We start from the raw sequence: 12,479 nt of genomic DNA on the forward strand, positions 1-12,479 counted from the left end.
GTCAAAATTATTAAAAATCTCATCTTTGGAAGGGCTGAGTTGCATCTAAACAACTTCATTTTGCACTAATAGAAGAGTGAATCACTTTTAATGGCCTGCAGAAAGAATGACCTCCATAAAAAGGGTGTCATCAAAAAACAGCATGACCCTGTATTGAAAACATAATCATGCCAAATTTGCAAGACCTTTTTATTCTTAGTCTTTATTAGTGGGTGTCTGATCTGCATGACATGCCCTGTATGAAGCAAATTTAATATTTTTATTACAGAGAGACTCAACGAAAGTTAAAAACACAACAAAAGAAAGACACAGATTTTTGGCGTCCTCTCACAATAAAGCACATGTATAATAAAAAGGATACATTTTAGGATGAATTAAGAATTAAAATTTCAAGACATTTTAATAATAATAATGATAATATAATTTTAATCATTTATTGCAATGTTAAACTTGTGATGTATGCGACTGCTATGAAAGCATGCGCTACAGGTGTGCATAAACACTCACGGGTTGTTTCAGATCCTCTTAGAGGTTCACTGGCTTCGTTTTCATTCACAGCAAAGACGGACAGCTGGTATTCAGTCTGTGAGTTGAGATGCTCCAACACTACGGAGGTGTCACGGCCGTCAACAACAGCCTGGGGTGCGGGGAAGTGGCGCAAAGAGAAATAGACAAGATTGGGGAGCAGATGGTTGAGGGAAAAAAAATGAATGTTAGAACATGAAAACAACAATGGTGGTGGGAAAATGAATTGGAAGGAAGCCGAAAAGAACAGCAGTACAGGAACTATTTATTTCTGGGTTACAGGTCTTGGAATATGTTTTAGCCAATTTAAAAGCTATGCTACAATACAGGCTAACATCTCTTCACTTGCGGAACTAAGATTTCTCAAGATGTCAGATTATTATGTGTAATGTGTTTATTTGAACTGATTTGGTCGTGTGTCTTTTAGGAAGATGAGAGGAAAAGAAATGGATCTGTGCGTTCGCTGGAGCCATCACACATTTGTTCTGTAAAAATAGAGAGCCCTCTCCTTCTCGGCACTACTGCGTCATATTTTCTTTGTTCTCAGAGTATGAACAATATGGACCAAAGATTTAGGATGCCAGGCCGTCTCACCTTCAAGTAAAAAGGATTTACGAAAACATCAAGTTGATCCTAATTAGAGAGAACTTCTCAATGAGATTTCGAAGTGTGTCTGTTGTAGTTCATCTCAAAGGTGTTTGCGAGAGTGCTCTCGAATTCTTCCACATTAAACTTGTTCAAAAACAAAGTTTCTGAGAATATTGAAGGCCATAACAGAGAGGACTGATTAAATAATTGATTAGGAGATTGCCACGATGAAAATAGAGACTGTAGGTATATATCAGACATTGATTTTTCTGATGAAGACATTTCTTAGCAGGATTTGTTTTGACAATAAATACAAGCCCTTTACCTCCTGCGGTTGTCCTCCATGAACAGGGAAATAAACCACTCTGTAGTTTGCAACATTTCCAGGGGTGTGGCGCCATGTCACTCGAAAGGACCTGGCGGTCACCTCTGAAGTCACCAAGTCTGATGGCGGTCCAATTCTTTCTGGCTGTTCTGAAAGGGAGAAAAAAAGGATACATGGAGATATATGAATTATTTCCTGAGTGGTGCAAGATTTGGGACAATGAGGAAAGGAACAAGACGTAGTTTCAATTTTCTTATATTTTCTGCCCGCTTAAGCTTAATATTTGCAATAACTTAGTTTGCACTCATTGAGACGTATTAGAGTCGATTTGATTCATGGTTTTTCCGTTTGGAGAACCATAAAGATGATAACAAGGCTGAAATTGTTTTTATAGGTCTTTAGGTTTAGGACTCGCCATTAGGTTTAAAATTTTTATATCTGGTTCATGAACTACAAGCTAAGTTAGATTGTTAATTTAAATTAAGGCCTACATTGTTGTGATACAATTGCAAAAAATTACATCGTTAAGGTAGCTATCGTGCAAAGCATGTTATCTCAGTAGTTTCATTCAAAAAGTTCTGGAAAGGGACCAAACAAAAATCTCTGTAATTGACACACATAATAAATGTTTGAAGGAAAAAAACTAAACCAATTTTGACCCCAAAAAGTCAATATACGGGAGCATATGAGGTTCATTTTGGCAATTAATTTACGAAAATATATTTTAAAAATGTTCTGTTTCTATTTATAAGTTGATATGCATCTGGATTTTCACTCCAAGTAGTCCTTCCAGTCTCTTATCTGCCATTCACATAGTGTATCATTGTCCACTTACGCTCCTTAATATCCTTGTCTTGCTGCTCCACTTGCTCACACACCATTCTCGTCAGTCCTTCTACAATGGAGCTCATAACGTTGAAGTCAGCGACATTATATACATGAGAGTCATCGGGCTCCGAGGCGATGGAGCGCAGCTCGTTCTCATCAGCATTCTTTACACCTGCGAAAGAAGAGGGAATTGCACGTGGGGATTTGAGTCCATTCTAACGGTGGCCACTTGCGTGAGACTATAACAGGATAATTCACAACTCCTGTCATCCCGCTGTGTGTGCAATCTCACCAATTGCAAACAGCTCAACCCCAGCTTTTTGCAAGCTTTCTGCAGGCGGTATGACATCATCCTGAGACTTCCCATCAGTAATGAGGATCCCGATCTTAGGTACACCAACACGAGCACCAGATTCAGCCTTGAAACAGTTCTCCAAGATATAGGACAGTGCAAGCCCTTGGGAGAGACAAAGAATAGAGGAGGAACATTCATAAAAAGAAAACAGGGGTGGGGGGAATAAAAGTAGGTAGACATAATGAAAGGCACTCGAGTCCAATGAATTGAAATGTTAGTGTGGAAATGGTTAAAATAAAGATGGCAACAATAAATCGGTACCCGTGAGAGTGTTTCCTCCTTTGTAAGGAAGGTTCTTGACAGCATCAATGACAGCTTCTTTCGTAGTGAAAGCATTGAGGTGCCACTCTATCCTGGGATCACCACTATACTGAGCCAAACCTACAATCACACACATAATGACATTTTCACAACCTTCAAAAAACTCGTTCGTTTCATAATGGAAAGGTGACGGTAGACGTACCAATCCTGGTTTTGTCGATGCCAACTTCAAAGGCACTGACCAGGTTTTCCAAGAATATGCGGACCAGCCGGAAGTTGAGACGACCGATACTCCACGAGCCATCGACCAGGATCACAATGTCTGCTATGGACTCAGTGTGGCACACAAACTGGTCCGCTGGAAAAAAAAAAAAGAGATCCATGAAAAAAAATCAATGCTAGAATAACATTTACAAAAGCACAGACCTCCATCAAGTCTAGAAAGTTTTCCCTCATGAAAGTTGACGATAACGTAGAACAGCAAAAAGTCAAACTCAGTACCCTGATCTGAGTGGCTCATCTCATTTCCTTTAAATGCAAATAAGGGTTGTTGACATGGCAGAAAAATAAACTTATTCGAGTTTGGCAGAAGCTCAAAGTGCGTACATTTATAAGGAACTGCAACCAATTCGTGACGCACCTCCTGGGATGATTTTAAAAGCCAAGAATAACAATAAGAATAAGAATAATGCATTCAATGAGTTGATTCATGCAATGATTCACCCTTTCTTCTACACAAAAGAAAATGCACTTAAATCTTTAGGAGAATGTGCACTCTTCCAAATTTGACAGATTTAATGGTTGTTCCACGCAGTGTGTAAATGGTGAAAAGGTGTGCAAATGACAGAATGAAGTCCAAGGGAGAATCATGCACAGCCAAAAAAAAACTACACAACTGTGCACCTTTTCTGAGAATATGGCCGTAAGTAATTAACATGAATGAAAACCAAGCTTCTTAATTGCCATGATATGCTTGGAGGGCATACTGTAACTAGACTATTTGCCTAATGGGATTTCCATTAACCTGGTACAGGATGAAAACAACTCTTAATGTCTCAGAAGAAAACCTCCTCAAGGTGTAATCTGACTATAACCAAAACCAATTTCAGGAGGGCTACATAATACCCAGTCACTACTGTAATTCGTTTTACAATTTTCATCTGACATGTACGTATCTTAGATAGCGCTGAACAAGTTTGTTTGGAGCATGTGGAACAAAGCGTTGACAACTTCAGCATGTTTGTGATAAAAAATTGCACAAGCCTCTGCAATCTACAGAGTATTTGATACTGTAATCGTCTGACAGTTTTCCATATTAAATCTGCCCAATGTTTTGCAAAATGATTCACAATCACATATTCGATATACATTACTTCTGCAATCATGCGGCTATTGACTCACCCATGCACGCAAATAATACTCAGCGAGGCATAGGAAGGGGACAGCAAATCAAAGTCCTGCCTTGTGCCGACACATAAATATGCATACAGTGTTGTTGATGTCAGAGAGATTGGTTGCTTGCTCCTGTGATTCGTGCCGATACATCTCATCGCTACACACCGCCTGCCTTGCAGACAACAGCCGGGTGGTCAAAGGTGTCTCTTCTCCCCCAAAGTTCCATCTGCCTTAGTTCTCTTTTTTTTTTTTTTTTTTTTCCAACCACCAACGCTCCATCTCCCCTCTCATCTAACACCTTCGCTGAAATTACACATCCTGAGGAATAATGTCCAAGAGCTCATTTATGGCTTGAAAAATGAAGAATTGAGACCCAGGTAGAAGGTAACAACTCATCTTTAGTGGATATAACAAGTTCTGTTCTATTTTCTTCAAGTGTGTAATGTTAAGTCTTACTAGGGCAGTTTCTCTCAGTTCCCATTGGTTAACCGGATGGAAGGATGGACTTTTAGTTAGGATGACAAGTTCTTCCTCATGATGCAAGCATATCCTTATGGGCATTGATTTGCCCATCTGGGCACAGTGCTGGAACAAAAGAAAGCCTCCCGTAAACTGTTGCCAAAAAGCCAGAGGCATAGAATTGCTCAAAATGACTTTGTAAAACAGACAATCACAATTCCAGGCCCACTTAACTAACGGTACTGAAAGTGAATCAAACATCTGGACTCCTCTTCTTCATATTCAAGCCTATAAAGACTCAGAGCATTTGGTGCTGAGCTAACTTTGAAATATCAGGTGGTAAAGAATGTTGAGTGAACTGTATTTGAACCTCATTTGCATATAAGCTCGTGATTAATAAAGCCGCTGCCGTAACCGATTCTATTTTCGTGCGAGTACACAAATGGATGAGCATCATCCATAATTGGCTTGCAAACAAACGGTTAAACTGATGGTTCACCAGGCCTAAGGGATCAACCACAAAGCAGACCAATGGGGAAAAGTATGTGGAATCCAGACATAAATCGGATTACCAAGCAGGAGCGCTGAAATTGTTACTAAAACTGGGACGAGTGCAATAAGAGACCATGGTTGCCTGCCAGACTCCTCAAGGAGAGCAAAAACACAGGGGCACAAATCATAAATGGTACCTAGAGCAAGAAGATGGAGACACATATCAAAAGTTGTAAGGGGTCGTAACACATGGACTGGTGTGACACAATTTGAGAGTCAAAATTCACATTTTGCATCTCATATAAACAAATTCAAAATGTAACTCGGGTGCTAAAATGCTCACCCCGCAAATGAAGTTACACAAAAGCTATGCTTTTTTAAAAATACTGCTTTCCTTTTGAAACAAGACATTCTGTTTAAACTGAAACGTGTTTGGGGTTGCCTGACTGAAAACGTTTCTTGACAAAAAAAATACAATATGCTGCCATGCACAGTCAATTTAATCCATAAAAGTGTTGAAAAAAAAATGAAAAAAAAAGGGTGTTTGTTATTAAGTGAAATGTCTTGTTGTACACCCCACACCCTGGATTTCATTTGCATATTTCCCAGCAGTCTTGAATGCAAGATTCTACCTGGCATTACAGTAACAAAGAGCCATTATCCAACATCCTGCAGATTGAACAAGTCACAAATGACTAAGACCGAGAACTCCCTAAAGACCACTAACAAGAAAAATTGGAACTGAAAGTTACACTAAAAATATAAAAATGAAATAAAACTCACTGAGCTCTTAAAAGTAGTCATACTTAGTCAGCCCTTTAAACAAACACATTTAACATTTGCAGCCTTTTTCCATGTTGCTGTTTCCTTGCTTTATTTTCATTAACTGTTGCTTCTCACCACGCCGTCTTGATTTATTAGTGACTTATTTATTGGATCAGACGGAGTCTGCTGCCATTTCAGTCCTTCTCTTGTGAGGTTTTATTTCCTCCCAAGCACTGTGATTACATTGCAGTGGCTGGAATTAATGTCAAGAACAGCGACGGTTAAGCAGATGGACTGACAGCAGAAACAGACTTTAGATTCCTGCGTAAAACTAGTTTGAAAGTAGCAATTCACCTCCATGGCCATGATAATTTATTGCAAAGATAATCAAACTGATATCTGTTAAACAGTTTTTCATTAAATTACTGTGCAGGCTTGATGTAAGATAAATCCCAGGCACAAAACGATAATGGGATACTGCACTGTCTCGCTGCTATGACAAACCAAAATATACGGCGGCACCGTTGCAGTGATGTATTGCCATCTTGCCATAAGTCAGCTGGAATAGGCTCCGGCTTTCCTGTGACAGTGTAAAGGATATGTTGGAAGCGAATCCTTAAAATGAACAGCTTCCTGTATGTGTTGGATAACACTTCCACTATTTTTTTTAAAGCATGTTGAAAATAAGGATAACATTTAAAAAAACATTACAACCTTAGTTAGTAAAGAATGCTTACAAAGCCTTCATGAAAGTTCCTGAGAACTGTGACAAGGGCTCAAAAAGGAAAATATTCTCTACTTTTTTTTAACTTCATTAGATCGGGCAACATGTCGAGGATTGTGACATCTGCCATCCTCAGAGCACCTCAATCAACTCAGCCGCTCATTGCTATTCATGCAAGGAGTCGGCGGGCCTGCCTTGGGAGAGTCTAATGATGCATTGGGTTATACAACATAATCCCAACAATGTATTTTGACAGTTTGTCTCGTTCTACGAGTGACCTTTCTCAACATGTTGAACTTTAATCGACTGCCGTGTTCTGTTTCAGCTCCCTGCAAAGACGTTCTGACACAGCAGATGCTTTATGTATTGGCTCAATACACCGAGGGGCTTTCCCTTAAGCCGTCTCTCCTCTACCTTTGTTTGCATTCGCCGCTCTCTCCAATCTGTTTGTCTTAACCTAATTTCTGTGCTTGGTTGCTCACATATTTGTTGAGCAGAGTAGGCTTCTATTTCGCAAGTGGGGCCCTCTTATCACATCTAGTGGATGTTTTTTTTCTTTAGCCTTATGTACATATTGAAAAAAAATGCATGGGTGACTCTGCCTGGATCCATTAAATATGGCTTAATAATTGACTCTGCAAAATGCGAGACACTAGTTTGTAAACCACCAAAGTCAAGTGCAAGATATATTAAATTATATTATATACACGTACTACAGCATCGCAGGTGAGCTGGAGCCCATCTTGGGTCAATAGGTGGGTGCAATGTAGACTGGTCACCCCTCACTCGTAGGTCATCAAGAAAATATACTCTCAAAAAGGAAATTTTGGTGCTCTAAAAAATAGTTTACACTCAGTATTGTTTATATGATACTGTACTGTGTTGAAAATCAAAATCAATGGTTGATCATGACACCAGTGCACAAGTTCATGATGCATTAGTTTGCCGCATACTTTATTTTCTGACTTTTTACCTCATTATTCCATCATGAATTACAATCATTAATAATTAACAATTATACTAACTGTGCTATGCCCAAGGCCAAACAGCCAATTAAGTAAAACCAGTTTGAGTTTCGCACAAATCCCTCAAACAAAGTCAAAGAAGCTGGTCAAATATGCCCAAGCATGGCATTTTTATTCAAGATGATACTTCCCACCATGGCCAATGCATACTAGCTTGTAAACAAAAGTGTGTGACGGCTATGGGAGAGGATCTCAATTTATTTGTCTGGGACCGCTCTGGGTTTATTGGTCATTGTACAGTCCATAAATAAGCAAGCAATGTCTAACTTGGCATTGTACCAAATAAAAAAACTTTGATTTCACCATCCATCTATTTTGATCACGGCTGAGCTGGACTTTTTCCTAGCTGACTTTGGGTCGGATGCATATAGAGACAAACAGTTCACATTTACATCTACAGATAATTTTGAGTCTACAGTTTTGTTGAGTCTACAGTTTTGAAATGTGTGAGGGAGGCCAGCATACCCCCACCCCCAAAAACAAAATAACGTGCAAGCACGGGGAAAACATTCAAACTCTGGGGAGGCTAGAGCTCAGATGCAAACTCCCAACCTGAAAAGTGTGAGGCGGCTGTGCGATGTCAGGTGACAAATTCATTCAACACGATTATAATGATGTTACCAACACTGGAGGAGCTCGATTTTTTTTTCCCTGGGAGGGCCACGAGGGTGTCAAGAATCTCGCACAGGTTAATACGAACCCCCCAAATTATACAAAAAGAAAAACCCTAGAAACACCTATGATGAGTTACCTCAAAAAGTAATTTTTTTGTACAATTATCGATTATCTGGCCTGGCACCAAGCAGCTCTAGTTAAGTGGTTACCCAGTCAGTGGTTACTAGCAGTTATGAAAAAAAAAAAAGGTTTTTAGGGAAGCCTGCCTATGTGTATCTGCTCTTGATTTACAGTGGCCCAAAAATTAGAGAAAACCCTGAAAATTGAGACATGTTTACAAGATGGCCAGAGTCAAACTGAAAAATTCAATCAAATTCCAAATTCGCCATATCATTCCATCTAGCAAACAAAAACCACTGGCATGTTGCTGTACTAAATAATGCATTTAACCTGGAACTCGTCTACGTGTGACATTGCTTCGCATGATTAAAATATTTCAGAGTGCTACCATTATCAGCATTTTTTTATGAGCTGGAAAGGCACATAAGTGGACATAAATCAATCTAATTGACCTCTTCACTTGATATACCAGTGGACGAGCCACCCAAGTGCAGTGTCATACAATTAGCTTAACCTAGTGGCGAACTCTTATTACTTAATTGAGGACAAGGACAAAAGTCTGGCAAGAACACTCGCTCTTTCTCGCTTGCATGCAAACCAAAGTGAGCGATAGTCGATCTGCTCCCAAGACTGCGAATTGACATCCAACGTGTGCGAGGTCGACGCAGCTTTGAATAGAAATGACTCAGCTGTGGGGCTAAAGCAAAGTATTAAAGGCACGTTGGCAGGATGGAAGGAGCTGTAAGTAAAGGGAGATTAATGGAGAAGGAGTGTGCAAATTGCAAAGGACACTGAAATGAGCTTCCTCCATGAGTCCTTTAGCTGCCTCCTCACTTTGCATCAATGTTTATGTTCATTATTTTTCAATTCTTCTCACCGCTTTCGCCCGCTGCTTTTTCTCGTACCGTATTTATATCATCTCACCAGCTGTCATCATTATCATCACTCTACCCTGTTCTGAACTAGCAACATATACAAGCGATGATTCAAATGAATGTTGTAGTGGGCCTACCGCCTGCCATAATAATTTACCAACATTGTGACATATTTCTGGGTTTAATATTTGGAGCGTCAGATCTCGTTGCCACATCATGCAGACGGAAAATGCACAAACAAGAAATTGATTAAAACAATGAAGGCAGAAGTGTAAGCAACCAAGTGGAAGAAGAAGCAACTGTGTATGCATATCAATATGGCTGGCTGGCTGGCTGGCAGCATGCCATTTGATTGAACACTGCTGAAATTTGCACAGGACAAGATCAAAATAGGTTTAGAGAATTAACTTAGGATGGTTGGCTGTCATCTTGCAGTGTCTTGTTGCTGTTGTGTTTGGAAACTGGCTTTTTAAATAAACATAAGCATAAGTAAATCTATAATATTACTAATAATGACAATAATAATATTCTGGTTATTAAAGGTCACACTGCTCCCAAATTTATTCTAGCATATGTAAAGTACTACAGGTGAATGGAGAAAATTGTCTGTGGCACAGGAAGCAAGAGCACCAGCTACAAAGGGGAAATAAATACAAGTTCTAAATTAAAAGGCCTCCAGGAGGATGCAACACAACCTTCTAATTACAGAGCCAAAGAGCTCAAATAGTGTCGCAAATAAAGGATTTCTGACACGGAGGTAGAGGTGATGCTCTAAGATGACTCTCATTTCTATCTCTCACTATCAGAGCATCAGAATCTCATTGGCCTCCAGTTCAACTTTAACTACATCTGTCCCTTGGGTCCATTGAATTTGCGTGCATGCTTGCACGCGTGTACTTGCCAGTCTGAGGCTTCAGTGACGGAGGGGGGAGGAAACGCTCGCATCCTATTAATTTATGTATGCGTTGAAAAATGCATTGTAACAAAGGGGATGCGTTTTTGGGATGTATTTTTTACTTTACACTCTTGGATGTTAAATCAGCCAATGTGATTGTGTGTCTTACATTACAATAAATTTTCAAAAATAATTTCACTGCCATCATTCTGAAACTCGGTCAACCAAAAGCTTATTATTAAGGTGTCTTTTCTCGACAGAATTAAAACTTAGGGCAGTGCTTCTCAATTATTTTCTGTTATGCCCCCCCAGGAAGAAGAAAATATTTCACGCCCTCCCGTGACTATAAATAGTATCATTAGTTTATAAAATCGTAAGAAGTACACCTCTGCATAGCACTGTGTCCTAATTAACAAGTTCCCTGGGGTCACACGCGCCCTCCTGGCATCGCAAGCCCCCATCGCAAGGGGGCCCGCCCCACTATTTGAGAAAGACTGACTGAGGAAAGGGACCCAATATTTGTGATCATCAACTCTCAATGCAAGAAAAGAAGTTTTGCCATCTAATTAATTGAAGGTAATAATTTCACAGGGAAAAAACATTTGGTTTCAAAGCTCAGTTATGACTTAAAATTTGGGCTCAACAGGAGACTGAAATCTGTTTAACTACTGGAGGATCATGAACGACATCTGTGATGCCGACACATAAACATTAGTGTTTGATCTGATGCCACACAGCTGTGCAAAGAATCATCTATTAGCTATCGTGTTTGTGGAAACGTTAGTTCGGGTCGACTTCCAATGAAAATACATTACTGCCTGACACGAGTCCCACTAATGAGTTTATAGTTGCTTTGACAAGCAAAACAAGCATCTGTCCTGGCACACCCGCTGCTATTGGTGAACCTTAGGGACTCATGCCACCCAGCAAGAGGCTTGAGGTAGGGGTCTCCAAAAATAAACGAATAAATAAATGAATAAATAGCTAAAAAATATATTTTATCATCTACATTTGTGTATTCCTAATTAATTTTATGTTATCTTAGAATAGCAATTTTATTTTAAAAATATGAACATTTTCAAAGTGTCCCCAACCTTTTGAACGGAAGTGCATGAAATTTATGCAGTAACCAATAATAGAAGTTTAGAAGGGACAGCAACAAGAAGCATGGGAGAAGTGTTCTATAAACGTAATAATATAGCTTAATGTTATCTACAGCTGCTTGAAGGCTATTATTGAAACGCTTACAGCGTTGTTCATGGAGAAGAGGTTCTGTGAATCTTTCAATTTACATCTTTGTGACACCATAATGCATCAATCTTGACTTTGTTTTTCTCAAGGCAGACATTTACATGGAAGGAAAGAGAAAAAAAAGCGCTGTCACTGCATCGATTATTCAAATCCAGCTGTTAAGATGCAGACCTACACAGGAGCAGAGAATTGCGTATTAGCTTCATTGAGGAGGAGAGTGGGGCTCTTGCACTTAAACCCTAGTTTGAAACCCTAACCCTAGTTTGAAACCTTAATTTGAAACCCTAGTTTAAGAAAAAAAAAACACAAAGTGGAAGTGGAATGCATGGTGAATTATAACCTGTAGCTTTCTTTGACAAAATACTTATTACTTTAAAAAAAATTAAGCTATACTACTCATACATACAATCGTATTGATATATTATGATCCTTCTGCTGCTGACATGCTCTGATTTGCTGTGGAAAAAGAAATTGAGCTCAGTTCGTTTTCAATTTTTTTTTCTAATAGTCCTTTTTTGTCCTCTTTCAGAAAACCAGAACTTGGTCAGGCAGAATGTCTATTATCCAACAGCAAAATTGTGGCTAGTGAAAATGCTGAGTGGCTCGTAACTCTAGGAATCCAATAGCCACAGTGACTGGTGAGCAAAAAGTTAACGTCAAGCCCTGATCCCAATTTATTTTCCTGCTTATACCACAAAAACAATCTAGCTTTTCTTTCAACTCTCCCATAAACACACCATCGGACGAGTGACGATCGGATCTCCATCAACCCGGTTTCGATAACACTTTTTCCTAATTAGGGTCACCTATCACAACTAACTTTTGAAAAAACACGCTGTGCACATTACCTATCGCCATCAAATAGCAGGACACATATGGACAACCATGACACTCACATTCACTCCTATAAACAATTTAAAGTATTTAATAAACCAAAGATGCATATTTTTTGGGGATGATGAAATGTATCATGAATAGCCC

The 12,479-nt window shown here is 39.3% G+C and overlaps 1 protein-coding gene across 2 annotated transcripts in view; it reads right to left on the minus strand.

The window, feature by feature from the left end:
* The window catches only part of col14a1a (collagen, type XIV, alpha 1a), a 70,513-nt gene that overhangs the window by 44,660 nt on the left and 13,374 nt on the right, over positions 1-12,479 (minus strand). For both annotated transcript variants that reach the window (XM_088387038.1, XM_088387037.1), the window contains 6 exons: positions 3,085-3,240; positions 2,883-3,002; positions 2,559-2,723; positions 2,274-2,438; positions 1,439-1,587; positions 508-637 (listed from right to left, as the gene is read on the minus strand). In XM_088387038.1, the coding sequence (XP_088243164.1) occupies positions 508-637; positions 1,439-1,587; positions 2,274-2,438; positions 2,559-2,723; positions 2,883-3,002; positions 3,085-3,240 (885 nt within the window). The remainder of the gene's footprint in view (positions 1-507; positions 638-1,438; positions 1,588-2,273; positions 2,439-2,558; positions 2,724-2,882; positions 3,003-3,084; positions 3,241-12,479) is intronic.

Source organism: Syngnathus floridae, chromosome 10, assembly GCF_059516105.1.
Source record: "Syngnathus floridae isolate MCC-2025c chromosome 10, RoL_Sflo_1.0, whole genome shotgun sequence".
Classification (NCBI taxonomy): Eukaryota; Metazoa; Chordata; class Actinopteri; order Syngnathiformes; family Syngnathidae; genus Syngnathus; species Syngnathus floridae.